This window comes from Columba livia, chromosome 2 (genome assembly GCF_036013475.1).
Source record: "Columba livia isolate bColLiv1 breed racing homer chromosome 2, bColLiv1.pat.W.v2, whole genome shotgun sequence".
Lineage (NCBI taxonomy): Eukaryota > Metazoa > Chordata > Aves > Columbiformes > Columbidae > Columba > Columba livia.
In genome coordinates, this window is record NC_088603.1 from 140099402 (window position 1) to 140117800 (window position 18399).

The following is an 18399-nucleotide window of genomic DNA, read 5'->3' on the forward strand; positions in this document are numbered from 1 at the left end:
CATATAGTACTAGTTTGTTCCATTCCCCTCACACAAAACCACCGGCAGAGTGTCGTTGCCTGGCAATATTCTGTGTTTTCCTCAGGATTCCATCCTCAGAGTATTACAGTATTTGCTATGTACTAACTAATATATTGCTGTGGTCTCACATGACTGCACAGAACTTTAACTTTGATCCGAAGACACAATTTTTAATTTTATAATGGTATTATCTACAGCAATTATTGTTACAGTTTGACCATTTAAAGATGCTTAGGATTTTTTTTAAACAGATGAGAAAATTGAGGCACAAATAAGAAGGTGAAAAGTCTCCATTAAACAAATCCACCTTACTTTTTTACTACTGCAGTAAGCAGATTATCTGAATAATTGAAACATGGTTTAACAGAAAATGGTTTAACAGCTCTTATATGCTTCCCCTTACCTTCAGTAACTAGAGTTTGTCCAGAAAAATGAAACTCAGAGAAACCTGAGACAGGCATACTTCTGCCTAGCAAATAATGCCTTCTAGTGGTTGTTTTCTTTTGCAGTTATCAAAACAGTAAGAGCAAGCTACAGTGGTTTTGTCCACATAAATTTGTTACAAGCTCATGCAACCCATCTACCTCTCAAGTCATTTCTCCTCTGCTCAAACCACAGCACAACACTGCCACCCATTTTGGATCAGAGCACCTAAGAAACTATCACTTTCCCAGTCGCTGCTTTTGACCCACATTAGCAAATGCTATTTCATTTGAAGTATGAAAGCAAAATTGTGTTTCAAATAAGTCTCTTAACATATAATTTAAATTTGAAAGCCTCCTAAACATTAATATTGGCATATTTAATCCACCTAATAGTCAGTCCAATTCAGTTTGTTCTCTTCCAACATTCTTCCTTTTCTTCTTTCTAATTATTGCTCATACGTGAGGCTTTGAGAGAGATGTCATCTTCTGTGAGTTTTTAGTGTGCGCTGCACAGTCAGAGCTATAACCTTTAGACATTCTGATAACGCAAACAAAAAAAATCTCTAAAAAACCAATTTGCTGAAAAATGGCATTGAGACACTAACAGGAGAAAAGCCTGTGAGCTGCTCAGCAGTATTCAGCCTACTCATGTCATAATTCAGAATGGTTTCAGAACCCCTTGAGTATTATAGCAATGTTAAAACATTAAGTTCCTCAGATAATAAGCAGTAACAAGCTGATTATTATCTTACATCAGAATCCTGTTGACAGGCAACAAGTGGTGTCTCAACCAGCCACAAGATGGAAGATATCTGAAACTGGAGAGGCCTTTTTATTGAAAGAAAACTTTCAATCATTTTCCACAGTTAAAAAAATAAAATACCCACTGTGCTCTAAGGAATGGACTAAGTTAAAAGTAGTCATTGAATTTTCAGTTCTCTTTAGTCCGAGCTTTGCACTCTTGCCTTAACAGTTCAAGATCTAATTTTTTTTTTGCCTGCTGTAGATACATAGCAACCACCTACAAATAAGTTTCATGACATTGCTGAAATTCTCTCTGTGCTGAAAAACAAACCAAACAAACTACTTGAGGGAGGGTTTTATTTTGGAAGGCAGGTTGTGGCTTGGTGGTTGGGTTTTTGTTAGTTTAATTTTTTTTTTTTTTTTTAAGAATTCTGCCTGCTACCTACTAGCACACAACACAGAACAGAATGCTAAAGTAAAGCAATTAACTTCAAAAAGCATAACGCTATGAACATTATCTATTTATGCTGTCACTGTTTTGCAAATATTGGGAAAACACACATACCCACAATCTGGAGCTGGGCACCACCTACAATCAGGATCTGCAACCAGCCATCGCCTAAGCATAAACTCTTCGTATTTTTCCATCAAGATGTCGTCATTTAGTATCAAACGAATATCATGAGGGTTAAACCGTTCTGAGCATTCTGGACAGCTAATATTAACTCTGCTCTCGGAGATTTCTATCCGGAGGTACTGACGCAAGCAATCCACACAAGATCTATGGTGACAAGTCATTATCTCCGGGAACCTGTCCTTGGAGTGCCGCAAAAGGCATAAGGGGCATTCCATGAAGTCTCCACTTGGTTTGCTGCTAGAGGTTGTTCCATTATCGGAAGAGGTACATGTGGAGAAAATAGAGTTCTTGTCTGTACACATTTCTGAATGAATACTTTCAATACTTGCAATTCCATCAACCCCTCCATTTAAATCCCTAGACTTGCGTTTTGTGTCCTTTTTTCTCCGAAAAAGAGAGCCCAGTGATATTCTTCGTTTCTTTGGTGCCTTTTTAACTGATGGCAAGCTCACAGACGAAGCAGACGACTGGAGGTCCCGATCAGAGCCCATTTGCCGATGTAAACTCATGTCTAGCTCACTCATCAGAAATGGGTTAACTTTCATATACAATCCTAGTCATTTTTAAGGATCAAAATAGTAGAGTCAGAGGATACAGGCATATTATTATGTAATCCAGTTTGAGAGTCGTCATGCAGAATATTCATACGTATCCAGTTCCAGCAAATTCTTCACAGGAATTCCCTATATTAGGAGGAAAGATGAAGATAAATTAGAAACACATTTATTATTTTTGGTTCTCAAAGATGACAGTACTCTAATGAGCTGCCATTTATATTACTCCCATTTTCTCCTCACCATCTGACCCAATACTTGCTTCTGTCAGCTTTTTCTAGCCTTTACAAACAGCATCTTCTCTCTCCTGCTCCCCGACTGGGGTGGTATGTGTGGGTGTGTACGCACACGTGTAGAATTTACCATAACCCAGGGTGACAATTAAGTAAATGTATAACAAGTTCTTCTATAAAGCACAGTAACAGGCTTACAGCATTGGAAACTTTCCTGTTTTCTCTACCTTACATTTTCCACACATGCAATAAGTTCATGTACAAATCCAATAAGTTAATTTAAAAAAACTAACTATTTTTGTGTATGTTTTAAACCCATTTAGACTATCAGCAGGAATCAAGTTACTGTGGCTAAACTACTCAAGATATTCTCAAAACCTGAGGGTTCTCAGAGAAGTATGCAGATGCATATTTATAATGTAAGGCACCTGAATATTTCAGGAGGCAGAGATGCAGAGTGAGTAACAGCTAACACTTTCCTGCCCTTCAACCTCCACATTGCAATTCAAGTGAAGACTAGAGTTAAGGTGAGGACATTTGAATTTTTCATCATACTGATTTTTCTTTAAAATAATATATAAGCCCCAAAATCAGATTCTCATCACATATCAAGCTTCAATCATTCCCTATGTACAAGATGACAGCAAAGATTTCCTTCTGTTCCCTGTTTCCTAACTGACTGACTCCAAGAGCAGAAAGAAATGAAGGTATTTTCCTCTGACAGAGAAGACTGCTGGAAGAAGTGGCAGATCACCTCCAACCAAAAATGCTCACTTCCCCCAAACATACAAATATTCCCACTTGGAAGCTTGGGTGTGCAACAGGAATTTTTTTAACTCTCAGTGAACTGCTTCTGTAATAGGAGAATGAAAAGGTATTTCTCGTGAGATGTGTTTGGTATCTGGTTACTAAAAAAAGTAAGTCAAATGGTAGAAACAAAGGAACATGAAGGGCCACTGACAATGATTAAAATATATATATAATTTCTAACTTTCACATCTTGGTACGGAGAAGATGAAGAGGGGCAAAAAACCAACACTGACTGAGGCGAAAGCCTCTTTACCAGATCCCAGGCAGCCTGCACACAGCTGGAGACCAGCCAAACCACAGCTGTGTGCCGCACGTCCCCAGGATGGGATCACTGCCACGACTGGGTCAGGACTGGGAAGTTTCAGAGATGACCGACCAGCAGCGGAAACAGGAATCCCTCTCTGAAGAGGAAACACAGAAATAGCCGCCGGGCTGTGCAGCTCCCCGGAGCAATGCGCGCAGCAAACCCACTGCTGGGCCCTCTCCACACTGCTGGAGCTGGGTGCGACACATGGACTAGCAGGTACCCATGTCACCACTACCTAATTTATGCAACCATCCAGTACAGTAGTACCTCACAAGAATACTACTGTCTTCAAGTGCAAGAAATAAACAAGCAAATGCAACAAAGAAAACCTCAAAAAATCCCTCACATCTTCTAATTTTGCTAAAGAGGTCATAGTTTTGGGCCACTAGAGTTTTAAGATTTTCCTTTAAAAAAAAAGCACCACTATATTAAGGTTTTTGTTCGAATGTTGAATTCCACACCCTCTACACCACCACCACCCCCTATTAAAATAAAAATATATTTTCAAACAAACAAAACAATAACAGTAAAATACCACCTCATTGCCTGAAATAAGTGTGTTGATTGTTGTTCATGTTGTTCATTAACTCTCCCGGCTCAGGGGTCTGGCACTTTGCACTGTTCTGGTAGTATCTATTTGAACATACAAATGTCAGTAAGTATGTAGTTATAATAACACTTCCAAGGTTATTCTTCCACTTCTAGACATATAAAATTAACTTGTCAGCCATAGGCTATAGCATTTGTATATCTGTAGTATATTTCAGACACTGTCTACCAACTGTGTGTATCTATGATACAACATCATGCCCCGCCAAAGGAAAAAGCTATTAACTCTGTGGAACACCAGCAAACAATTTGTATTTTATTCCCAGGGTCTGTCTAAAACAAAGGATTATTTCAATAACATAACATACTCTTCCTTCCCTCCTAAAGGAACATGTTCAGCCTCAAATCTAGTCAAAAGGAATCTTGGATGCTTTACCTGCTTCTGTTCCCCAAACAAATTTAACAGCTTCAGAGCAGTTGTTTCTCATTAGATGAACTAAACCATTCCCTTTTCTAAAGAAAAAAAGGTGAAACTGAAAAAGTACTTGACAATGAAGATAGAAGGAAATATGCTTCTCTCTAGGATCTTGGCATGATGTTGTATCATAGATACACACAGTTGGTAGACAGCGTCTGAAATATACTACAGATATACAAATGCTATAGCCTATGGCTGACAAGTTAATTTTATATGTCTAGAAGTGGAAGAATAACCTTGGAAGTGTTATTATAACTACATACTTACTGACATTTGTATGTTCAAATAGATACTACCAGAACAGTGCAAAGTGCCAGACCCCTAAGCCAGGAGAGTTAATGAACAACATGAACCACAATCAACACACTTATTTCAGGCAATGAGGTGGTATTTTGCTGTTATTGTTTTGTTTGTTTGTTTGAAAATATATTTTTATTTTAATAGGAAATAAATACAGTAACCCAGCCAAGCCTATGACTACAAGCCTTCCTCTCCTCCCTTTCTCTGGAGAGGAAAGAATGTGTATTACAGCATTTTTGCCAGTTCCAACAGATGTACAAAATCAAGAAATAGCAGCTCTGGTAATGAACCAGTTGGTTTTTGTTTTGTTTTGTTTTAAATAAACAAAGATTCTCCCATGCCCTGAAGAAAGAGACCAGTACATCCTACAGTTCTCTTTGTGTAACTGGATATGACAAGCAGTCTCTCAGAAACAGCAGATTGCTTTTCTAAAGAAAATGGTTAAACTCTGTCAAGAGCTTTGAATATAAAAGTTGTCAGTTATTTCAGACAATCATCAATTATGCTCTCTAGATTTCAATGCATAAAGCCAGTTTTAAAAGCCACACTCTTCCTTATATAGTAATTTTGCATTGCCATTTTAGTGACGTTCAAAGATGACTTTGCTAAAGTGAAAAGATTCAGCAGATGATTTATTAGAGGAAAAAATGAAGACAAATGTTACTACGCTAATAATGATCAGAGCTGTACAAAACCATAAGTGCCTTACTAGCGCAATCTGGAGCACTGGCCAGTTCTCACATTGCCCAACCCAACACAGCAACTGCATGTTTTTGCTGACAAATAGAAAGAAAAAAATATTTGATTTTGTATAGCCAGAGAACACAACGCCTCTATTGTTCCCGTAACAACGAGTCCAACATGAAGGAGATACACTGTGTGAAAAATGAAGCTTTGAAATCAAGATACTTGAAACGAGCTGAGACACACAATTATGGTAATAATAATGAACAATCTGATTTTGAGAGGCAACATTCATTGCAAGTTCTGCATGACTCACCGACCAGTATAAACTCTGTCAACATATAGAAGAAACTAATATGGGCAACAGCAAAGGGATAGAAAATCCACACAGAAGAGTATAACTCCTAAAAATGTAACTTCACCACTGTCCTCAACACTTCCTCAAAAGCACTTACCGACTACAGAAAAAGCAGGTTTCTGGCTTCCTGCCATGCCCAAAGCTCTACCACAAATCCAAATTCCAGCCGTACTTCGCATTTTGCTCGTACCACAGACTACCACAAACCATCAGTCACCACAGCACAAACAAACACACCTTGTCATTTGAGGATTTCCAAAAGTATGCGACATTTCCAGGCGTAACTCACATAAATCTCAGTTCTTAACTGTTATTCCCTTGGTAATCCCTCCTAAACGGTTTGCTGGGGAAAACTAACTAGCATTCAGTTGATTTCCTTCTGCAATTCTTTTTGACCACACTGCTTTAAGGAAATACTATTGCTGACCATATGAAGGAGGGGGAGGGAAAGGAAATTCAAATAATCTTGCAAAGGGAAAAACTTTCAACTCAAAATGACTAGGGCAAAAAATATCTCCTAGTATGGCTCTCCACAACAGAACTGCTGCTTTCCTCATCTTACTAGTTTGAAAACTTTTACAAAATGCACTATGGCAGCTAAGCATAACCCTACAGATTTTGCAAGCAGAATAGCGATAAAGCCCTACTTCTGTAAACCAGCTGCTGGGACAGACTAACTCCCTCATGCTCCCAATAAGCATCTCCTATTTTGATCCCATAGTATCCTGGAATTTCTAAGCGATGATGTTTTTAAAAGAGGTATCTCTAAACATCCAGAAGAGGCATCAAAAACAACTTTTCCTTTTGTTTACTCCATGGTGTAAGAATTGTAAAATAGTGGAATAAAATGTAAAACAAATATATGCAAAAGCTTAAGCTACTAAATTAAATACCAATGCACAGAATTTTTAAACAGCAATCAAGTTTCTTGTTTCAATGGGCATTCTTCTTTCAATGTCAATTCATTCCACAATAGTTTTAAAATTGGGGAAAAAAAAATCCCTACACTTTTGTCCGAGTATTTCCAAAAGGAATATAACCCTACCCGCTTTACACACGCCTCCTCAGGTTCAACTAAAACTCTGACATCACTAAGAGTTAAAACAGAGTGAGGAAGTGTCTGAAAGAGCTTAACAATTTCAACAGCTATATGCTTTTGTAGCACTATGTCCCATTAATAAATCCCACCATACTCACATCAACGCACATGGTGTCAGAGCATGCCAGGACTCTTATTTAGTTTAATCACAGATGATTTAGTACAAGCAGAACCAACACTTTGCAACTTGGAAGTAAACGAATGGAAATTATGTCAAAACAAAGGTTCTGGCAGAACCTTTATATGCACTAAGTTGAAAAACAAAATCCTTTAATAGTAACATAATGCAGCATAGGTGAAATGCTTAATTACAACAATTAGCAGAATGCACTTATGACTACTCCTTCAATATATTTCCCCACAAAAACTAAGAACAGTGACATTCTCCATTTAATGCTTAGACAACAATAAAGATGTTTAAATTTCATTTGTGTGGGGTTTTTTGATGTCTAACTTTAATTTCACATTAGAAACCAAAGAGTTTATACCATTTGGATTAAACCAAAAAGATTGTTCTATAGAAGTTAAATATGTATCAAAAGATATATCAAGCTTTCAAAATGAACTTACAAAACATTTACAGTGATTTGTTAAGTTATGCCAGGATGCAAAAATATGAAGTGAGTTAAATAATTTATTTAATTCAAACTAAGCCATGTAAAACTACTTTAAAAATATATTCATGTAAATTTTACGTCATTATGACTTCTCTTTTGAAAAAGAGGGCACTGGTATGGTAGTTACATTTTATGAAATCTATCCAAGCAAAAACTAATTCTTATCTTTCAGAGACTTCTGCAGGAAAAAATCTTTACTGCTCTGTCTTGCTTTGTTCCAGGAGACATAGATGTGAATGTTTCTCTTGAAGCACAAAGACCATTAATTATAAAAGTTAGCAGAGTTGCTTCCCCTATTTCAGACCGAAAATTAATTGATTGTGTAGTTAATTAGGCTCTCATTTCTTTATGCTTACGATGGACTATTGATAGCTGCACAGAGGCCACTATTTCAAAAATAGGACTTGCAAATCCACAACTGTCAAATACAAGGTTTTCAAAACCTTTAGAAATCTGCCATGTCAAGTCTCAAACATGACACATCTTTGAACAACAGAACAACACCTTTGCTGAAATAATTTCACTTTCTAAATTTATGCAAACTCAAAAGACTGGGAGTTGGAGTAGCCTGCATATATTGTACCAAGCATCCACTCACTAATCCATGTTGGAGCTAGCAGCAGGTTCAGTGAAGGTGCTGACAAAATCTGGGATGTGCTGGCACCAGCACAGAACTGCTAAGCAGAACAGAGCAGGGCTCTTACCCTGAAACTGAAAGGAAGTTAAACCCTCTGGGATGAGCCAGCTTGACACAGGAAGGCCACCAGAAACAAGGCATCTTCCAGGAGCAAACGGACTTGCTTTAACATAAGGGCGTTCCTACAATGCAGAGTTTACTTTAGGAAAGTCTTCTAATAATTAGGATCAGTTTAGAGGCACTATATAGCGCCTTGTTAAAATTAAACAAAAGCCTATTACTAGATATCAAAGGCAGACAAAAGGTTAGAGCAATTCCCTCAGCACATGTAAGCCTTTCTTTTCAGCTGTTAACCTGCACTTGAACTGGGATGTTCATTAAAGCAAGAAGACTGCCATTCACTAGAACCACAGAACCACAGGGATTGGAAGGGACCTCGAAAGATCATCTATCAATCTCCCCACCAGAGCAGGAACACCTAGATGAGGCTACACAGGAATATGTCCAGGCAGGTTTTGAATGTCTCCAGAGTAGGAGACTCCACAACCCCCCTGGGCAGCCTGTTCCAGTGTTCCGTCACCCTCACTGAGAAGAAGTTTCTTCTCAAATTCAAGTGAAACCTCCTGTGTTCCAGTTTGTACCCACTGCCCCTTGTCTTACCATTGGTTGTCACCAAGAAGAGCCTGGCTCCATCCTTGTGACACTCACCCTTTATATATTTATAAATATTAATGAGGTCACCCCTCAGTCTCCTCTTCTCCAAGCTAAAGAGACCCAGCTCCCTCAGCCTTTCCTCATAAGGGAGATGCTCCACTCCCTTAATCATCTTCGTTGCCCTATGCTGGACTCTCTCCAGCAGTTCCCTGTCCTTCCTGAACCGAGGGGCCCAGAATTGAACACAATATTCCAGATGTGGTCTCACCAGGGCAGAGTAGAGAGGAAGGAGAAAGTCTTTCAACCTGCTAACCACCCCCCTTCTAATACACCCCACGATGGCATTGGCCTTCCTGGCCACAAGGGCACAGTGCTGGCTCATGGTCATCCTGCTGTCCACCAGGACCCCAGGTCCCTTTCCCCTGTGCTGCTCTCTGACAGACTGTTACCCAGCTAATACTGGAATTTGAGATTGCTCTTGCCCAGATGCAAGACTCTACACTTGTCTTGGTTCTATTTCATTAAATGTTTCCCCACCCAACTCTCTAACCTGTCCAGGTCTCGCTGGATGGCAGCGCAGCCTTCTGGCATGTCAGCCACTCCTCCCAGCTTGGTGTCACCAGCAAACTTGCTGACAGTGCACTATATTCCCCCATCCAAGTCACTGATGAATGTATTGAACAGTACTGGTCCCAGTACTGAACGCTGGGGCACTCCACTAGACAGGGGCCTCCAACTAGACTCTGCCCCATTGACCGCAACTCTCTGGCTTCTTTCCTTCAGCAAGTTCCCAGCCCACCTCACTACCTGATCATCCAGTCCACACTTCAGTTAAGCAGCGAGAATGCTGTGGGAGACTGCATCAAATGTTTTGCTGAAATCAAGATAGACCACATCCACCCCTTTACCATCATCTATCCACCTAGCTATGTCCTCATAAAAGGCTATGAGGTTGATCAAGCATGACTTCCCCTTGGTGAAGCCATGTTGACTGCCCCTAATGACCCTCTTATCCCTGATATGACTTGAGATGGCACCAAGGATAAGCTGTTCCATCACCTTTTCCAGGTAAGGAAGTGAGGCTGACCCAGGACCAGTTACCTGGGTCCTCCTTCTTGCCCTTTTTGAAGACTGGAGTGACATTTGCTTTCCTGCCGTCCTCAGGCACCTCTGCCATTTCCCAAGACTTCGCAAAAATAATGGAGAGTGGTCTAGCAATGACTTCAGCCAGCTCCCTCAGCACCCATGGGTGCATCCCATCTGAACCCACGATTTATAGATGTCCAGATTGCTTAACTGCTTCCTAACCCAGTTCTCATAAACTGAGGCAAACTCTTCAATTGTCCCGACTTTGTCCGGGGCCTCCCAGAGGAGGCTGCTCAGGACACTCTCTGGCAGAGTAGACAGACAAAAAAAGGCATTCAGTAACTCTGCCTTCTCTGTATCTTTTGTCACCAGGGCACCCACCCCATTCATCAGTGGGCCTACATTCCCTCTAGTTTTAGTTCTATCTGCCATGTATTTGAAAAAACTCTTTCTGTTGTCCTTGACCTCTCTCAACAGGTTTAATTCTAAGGAGGCCTTAGCTTTCCTAGTTGTCTCCTTACACGCTCTGACAACAGCCTTATATTCTTCCCAAGTGGCCAGCCCCTCCTTCCATGATCTGTAGACTCTTTCTTCCACTTGAGCTTACCCAGCAGTTCCCTGTTTAACCACGCAGGTTTCCTGCCTCCCTTCCTTGACTTCCTACGTGTCAAGATGCTCCGATCCTGAGCTTGGTAGAAGCAGTCCCTGAACACTAACCAACTATCTTGAGCCCCTTTACCTTCAAGTACCCTTTCCCATGGAATTTCCCCTAGCAATTGCTTGGAAAGGCCAAAGTTTGCCCTGCTGAAGTCCAGGGTTGCAATTCTGCTAGGTATTCTGTTCCTGCCACATGAGATCCTGAACTCCAGCATCTCATGGTCGCAGCAGCCAAGGCAGCCCTCAACCTTTACTGCTTCAACCAGCCCCTCCTTGTTAGTGAGGATGAGATCCACCAGCGCTCCTCTCTTAGTCAGCACATCCACCATTTGCATTTGCAAGTTATCAGTGCACTGGAAGAACCTAATGGACTGTGGATGGCTGGCTGAGTAGTCCTTCCAGCATTTGTAAAGCATCTTTCAACAAATATTAAACATTATGGTTTCTCCCATCAACTTTATGTCCAGATTATTACTCCATATTCTAAATCACGTTATTAAAAATACCCTAATATTCACATATACTATTACATAAGAATTTAAGAGAAAATCACTTGTGAGGCAGAGATATTCTAATCTCTTAAAAATCTACATACTGCCCTGTTACCATGTCCCAGTTTATTCTGACTGCACTTCATTTTTCCTTGAAGTCCTGTGTCACTTATCTGGAAATTCTATTTTCATTTACAGAACAAAGCAATATTGTTTACAAAACAATGAAGCAAACAGACACTATGAACCCACTTGGGCTCAAAGCCTGAGACAGTCAGACTGACGGGGCATTAAAATCAAAAGATTGACAGTATTTAAAATACACAGAAGCCTGCAGAGTACACACTGCAGAATTGCCAAAAGTTAACTGATACACAATGTTCTATTTTAAAATTCACAATCCTGCGTAGCACATGACAAACCAATCCTGACAGCTAGAAAAAATCTCCAACAGTTTATTAAAAAGGAAAAAAAAGGAGCTATGCTTCTTCCTTTGAAATTTATGTGCAATACATCCTGTATCATGTGTCCATGACAGCAGCTATCAGGAAAGGAAATCTTGCAAGCTGCTCCACTCATTCTGAAAGTCTCTGAACAACTGATTGCCAACTCCAGCAAAACTGTTCCTCTTGCAGATAATGCTTGTTAAGGAGAGAGGAGACTTAGAGAGCCTCCCCTCAGTCTGGTGGCATTTTGGTGTTGGGGGGGAGGGTTTGTTGTTTGTTTGTTTTTTTCCATCACCATCCTTTCAAACCTCAAAGGAAGACACCACAATCAAACAAAACTGCTTAGAAAAGAAGCATCTTTTCCTCTATGTTTCAAATGTTCAGTAAAAGACTTCACCAGCACTTTCATAAGCAAGCTCAGCCATAAGATGGAGCCCCTCTTAAGGGCCCACATTGCCATTTGTTAGCAAAAGTACAAACTGGCAAGGATTCCTTAAATTCTAAAAATGTAATTTTCGAAACCAGCAGCATTAAATCTGAATATATTGAGTGCAACGGCTGACCAAAGCTAAGAACTCAATGGAGAGATGCTTTCTTATTTGTCAGTCTCCAGGCCTACATCTGTTGGAAATAAGACTAGCAGCATCAATTTTCCCTTATCTAATTGAACAGAGAGGTCTCAGCCGTGTCAAAAGCTTATCCTATGCACTGCAGTGCATTACTGTAAGCAAATGGACACCAAACTCTGCCAATAGAAACCAAACACTGAGGGGGAAAAGAAAATAGAAAACAAAACATCACCAGAACTTTGAACTATTTTAATCCTTTAATCATTAAACTTCTCTCACCAGCACATTTTTTTCTAGCATAAGTGATGGGAATGTATTCTCTTTGTGCAATGATGGGCACGTATTTTCACTCCTGAATATAGTGGTGATATTTATTTGTGTATATATGTTGAAGTTATGTTCCAAACCATCTGACTAGCTAGTGGTCTGGAAAGAAGAAACATGAAGAGATTAAAAACTGCACAAGCTGCCTATGCATCAAAAAGTTTTAATCTAACCATATTAATGCCTTCATTTAAACTAAGCAATCTTTCTGACCACCAGCTGAAAAGAAAATTAGACTGTATGAATGAATCACTCAAGAGATTGACAGGTGACTGTTCGACCTGCCCGAGACAAAAATTTCCGTAAGCCCAAAATCTTTCTCATCCCAACAGTAAAAATAAACTGTAAACTTTTAAAATCCTAATCATCTGTAACAGCAGTCAATATAGAAAAACAAACTTAATTCTGAATTCTGTCTTCAGAGCATACTTACATGGTATGAACAGATCCAGTCCAATGTAGACTTAAGAAAAGCAAAGTAAATTATCTGGCAATAGCAAAATTACCCCAAAGCAATTTTTCAGAGTTTTTTTCCCCTCTGCATTTATTTTAGTTGAAAGCAAGTATTGCCTGCTTTCAGTTTTACTCTTAAAAAATCAATACTGATACCCTGGACTTTCCTGCAGCTGCTTTTAATTCTAAACTAAACATTGCAAAATAATCTGAGTAAATACATACACCAGTGAAACAGTATCAGAAAGTTTTGTTTCCTGCAGTGTCACCAATCCTGCAAGTGGAAAACATTGCAACACTCCTGGATGCTGAGATCATTTCTACAGAAAAACTGCTTCAAAATGAAAATAACCAAGACTTACAAATTTCCAGAATAAACAGACATAATTTCAGCTCTGTAATTTTGCATGATCAAAGAGTAATGGCTACATACTGAATTCTAACAAGCTTTGGTTTTCAAGCAGGCTTTAAAGTTTGCCCTACTATAAAGATAAACCAAATAAAACGTACCAAGACATAAGGTGGGACAAATATTGTAGTAGAGGCATCTGAAACCAAGAGCAGTAGTTCCAGAGAGAGCACACAGACAGAATTTGAACGGCATATCATAGAGACAGCAGCTGTGGGGGGATACATAAGAGGTAACAGATCTCTGTTACCAGCTCCTATTGATTTTTAAATTCAGCAAGAGCCAGGGGTTTGTGTCTTGCACTGCAGAGATTACTGACCAGCTGACTGGCAGCATCTTCCAGCTCTGTTTTCTCTGTGGTTTAACTAACCTCTATTTTTTCAGGGTGGTAGGAAAAAAGGTAAAAAACCCACCAAAACAAACAAAAACCCAAACCACAAACACCACACCCCAACACATTTTGAAATAGCTTTGCTTCAAAATAAGAAGTGTTGGAAACTATTAAGGAATTACTTTTTAATCCTCTGGTGCTATTTTACCAGTTTTATTAACATAATGGGTATACAGATATACTTTGAATAAAACTTAAAAAGTAAACTAACTGAAGTAACTAAAAGGGAGCAAGTTAAGAGTTTTGAATTCTTCCAATGAGACCAAGTCAGGCTGTAATACCTTATCATGGGATGGCACAGGCTAAGAACTTGGTCACAGTTTCTAAATGCCACTGTGGCAACTCATAGAAACTTACTACACCGCTGTAACCCCACAGTATCTCAGCCCTTGAGAACAGAATAGCTACTGTGCATGGTTCTTGTTTAAGTCTCTTCGTAAAGAAACTAATAATTTTGCTAAATGTAACTAAATATAAAACTTTCAGAAAACCTTGGGTGCCTAAGTGAATAATCCAAGCCAGTCTATTTTAGCAGCAGCAAGTGCAGGATAGAGACAAGAACTACAGCAGGGTTTTCTGAGCTGTGATGGCTAATGCCAGAACTGCTGAAACTGCTCACAGGTCTGGTACAAAGTTACACCAGTGTAACTAACCACTCCTGTTCAGTCAAAAAGCGACATTAGTGCAAAACCTAGTGTAACACACACAATTCTACTGCTGTCTGGCCTATTAATTCATTCTGCCCATATGTTACCTGAAAAATCCTGCAGGGATGCATGTGAAATCACCAAGTCCATTTTTTGTTTAATGATAGCTCTAGCTAAACTGGGGCAATTTCAAACACAGACCAAGTTTAAAAAAAAAAATAATAAAAAAAATAAAGATAATGAACAACTGAGACAGAGAGACCAAAACAAAGACAGGGAAAGATCTAGCCAGGGAAACAAAAATACTCCATCCTGCCAGGAACGCAGCCTCTGGCTTCCAGACAGGAAACACTCGCTGCCTCCAGAAAAACCATAGGCGTCAGGAAATGGCACAAGTACCATGAAGCTTATCTCACATCGGAACCTTATGTAGAATGAAAGGAGAACATTAGAAGAGTAAGGTAAAGACAAACCGACTACACGTCAAACACACAGATCTTCGTTTACAAATACATGAAGTGAGAAGTTCAATCTTACTGATGCTTCTTGGGGTGGAAAGAATTAGTGGAAAGGATTCTTCTAGTCCCACTAAAAATAAATAAAGACCAGGCTGAAAAGACAGAACTCATTCAGCATAGACAGAGCAAGACAAGGACAATGATCTACCAGCCTTTACAGACAGACTCCACCAGTTTACACTATAAATAGCGTAAAAACTAGTTTAAAAGCACAAAACAAGACAAAGCTGAACACTCATCACTAAAAGTAAAACTGTACCTATGCTTGAAATACAATATAGGCCAACAGGAGGAGTTATTCTGCCAGCAGTTACTCTTCCTCCTACAACATCATATATCACACCAAAAATACGCTGTGTCAGCACACAGCAGAATTTAGCCAAACATTTTTTTCACTGACAGCACCACAGCGTAACTGTAACATAGACTGGGGATAAAGCAGAGTTTTTCCATGCAAAAAAACGCTATTTCAAATAGCTAGAAAAGTCAGCGCAGAGACTCCCACTTGTGGCTTTAAAGACTTAATCCTGCAAAACCTTCTTAGTCCTCATTGTCTTGTTGATGGCATCCAAGCAAGAAACAACACAGGGGAGTCTGTGAATCTCCTGCAAGTCACCGCGCATTAGCCAGAAGCCCTGCAGTCCTGCCCGCCAGGTGACACTCCATGTCACACAGTGCTGATGGAACCTTGGCAGAGCTGTGACATCACGGATTGTCAGAATGGTTCACAACAAACAAAAATACTCAAAGGTTCCCTACTCCTACTGTGCTTCATACATTTAACAGCAGAATGCAAACAGGAAAAAAAGCATGGGACCTACAGTGATTTCTGTGCCAGCTGAGGAGTGCTGCAGCAGTGCTTCGTGGCACACTCCAGAAAGGAGAAAAGTATGTGTGGGTCAAGATGTATTTGTACTATCCCATTTACTCCACGACCTTTAAATTAGCAAGTTACACCTCCACTGCCAGGCCCCACAACACATGGAGTATTTCTGAAATACAAATCCCTTGCTCTCTTGGTTTTGAGGAGGGATTAAAAAGCCTTTCTCCCCTGACACTTTCCCCCTCCAGATTTACAGATGCAAACTCACATGTTCTTCCTAATACGTCTTTAAATACACTTTGTTGAATGTTAACTTTTTTCCTCCACACAGCATCATCTTAATCAGCTCTTTCTACACAATTATGGAAACATCATTAGTTAGGCCCCTTTGTGCGACAGGCTGTGACACATCATTCATTTCAAATAATTAGAGGCACAAAAGAAAAAAATGAAGCAAGCATAATGCAATTCCTAGAAAAGCTACTGTGCTTATTTTCTCTGTTATTTAGAACAGCTAAATACTTTCTAATTATAGTCTCCAAATAAACCTGTGTTATTTGGGGTTCTGAGGTAAAACCATACTTTGTGGTTTTTACATCATAACACTGGTATATGCCTCCAACTATATCCTTTCTAGTAAAACTTTTAAAGAAACCCCAACACATCAAGTCAGATTTAAAAGCTTCGTAGACCACAGAAGCAGTGAATTAGTACAGAAGATGCTGCCTCAGGCCAGGAGTACTTGTTAGCCTAAACCTGAGATAAAGTCATCTGGACAATTGATGACTGTTCCCTTAAAAAGCAGAGTAAATAATTTCTAAGCACAACAAAAGCTTCTTGTTTGTTTATAAAATCAACGGCAAGCCTCCAGCTTGATTTTGAATCCTGCCACAGTGACACCCACAGTTCTGCTCTAACAGCCTTAAATATAGCTCTCCTGAGCTGTCTGCATCCAGACAAATCTTAGCTGAAACAAATATCTTAAATTGAATCTATCAAACAGGCTTTCGTATTTATTTCCAAGTCAAAGATTTGTTTAATCAGCAATAACAAAAGTCAGTCCCCTGTTCATCTTAAAATAAAATACCACTTTCTCTGGCAGATCATGAATTCACGCAGCGTCTTTAAATCCCTGCTTTCTTTCTACTTGCAAGTTAATCATTATGAATTTCAAATTGCAGTAGATGATTACCAAATTATTTTCGCTTAACTAAACTTAGTGTTAACACTGGAAAAAAAAAATCCTTGAGCAATACATGTAGTTTGCCTCTGAAAAAATCTTCACTTGCAACACCAGCAAATAACTGTTATTGTAATCCCAGTTTAAGGAACTAAAAGCAATATTCTGCAAGCCAGGAGTGTCAGAGACAAATATTTACAAAATCATCTAAAATGTCTGTAATAAACAATAGGGACAACACATAGTTTGTCAAGTACATTTTCTACCCACAGAAGATATACACTGAGCAGCAGACTACAAACACCATTCACAATGATTCCCCGCCCCGCTCCAAACTCTGCTTCAATTCCCACATGCCATTATCCACACCAAGCAGAGCAACTGAATGTGCGCAATGCTAAACCTCACCCTAGCTCTGCTGACGTCAAAGTTTTCTTGCCAACACATGCTTTGGAAGTACTTACATAGCACAATGGAGATCTAATGTAACTCAGAGGTTGGATTCCTGAATTGCAAAACAAATGCAGAAGTCTGAGACCATGGCTGTATTGGGCACAACCTCTCCACACAACTGGCTCATTTTCCAGGCTTTAGGTAAATTCTCTGTATCAACTAGAGCCAGGAGGGGAAAAAAAAAAACCAAACAGTGGTGGTAAGAGCTGAAGAGGTCAGCTAAAGTAGCTAAAAGTAGCTAAGCTGCCCTGTTTGCATCCACCGGGCTGGGCACAGCAGAAGCCCTCAGCCAGCACACCTTGTCCCTGCGCGCCACACGGCCTGACCCAGATACCATAATGGTAGACAGCAGTGCACTTGTCTTCTTTTCCATCTTCAAAAACAACACAGATGCCTCAAGTAAGAAACAGTCATTTCAATTATTCTAAAAGCAGAAACTGGAACTAAAGCTAACACTTTGTATACTCTGCAGATCACTTAAGACTAAAGGATTCCTGAGACTGCCTGCAGACAGTGTGCACAGTGGTGGCAGAATACCTCACATTGGTTCTCTAGAGAACAGTCAATCATACTGAAAAGATCTCAGAACTTAACTCAAAAACCTCCTCTATTCACTCAGCTTTTTACAGCTACCAGGGGTCAGCTCTGCTCCAACCCGACACCAAAAACATTCTGAATTTTTACTCAAAAAGGTAGAATTCACTCAGTAAGACACACACAGACATAAAGGCATGTTCACAACTGTGACGGCTCAAGTCACAGATCCTCAAACTTGAGCCTGTACACAAAGGGACACTGGCAGTCACCTCACTACACAAGGACCTTGTGAACCTCCTTCTCAGCTA

General features: G+C 39.7%; 1 protein-coding gene across 6 annotated transcripts in view; it reads right to left on the reverse strand.

Moving 5' to 3' along the window:
• RNF19A (ring finger protein 19A, RBR E3 ubiquitin protein ligase) overlaps positions 1-18399 on the reverse strand; it is a 61216-nt gene that overhangs the window by 16834 nt on the left and 25983 nt on the right. For 4 of the 6 annotated variants that reach the window (XM_065054103.1, XM_065054104.1, XM_065054100.1 and 1 more), the window contains one exon: positions 1756-2510. In XM_065054103.1, coding sequence (XP_064910175.1) covers positions 1756-2372 — 617 coding nt within the window. In that variant the 5' untranslated portion in view covers positions 2373-2510. Of the gene's footprint in view, positions 1-1755; positions 2511-4269; positions 4360-13113; positions 14633-18399 lie in introns of those variants that run through there. The other 2 variants (XM_065054102.1, XM_065054105.1) reach the window with 2 other exon arrangements.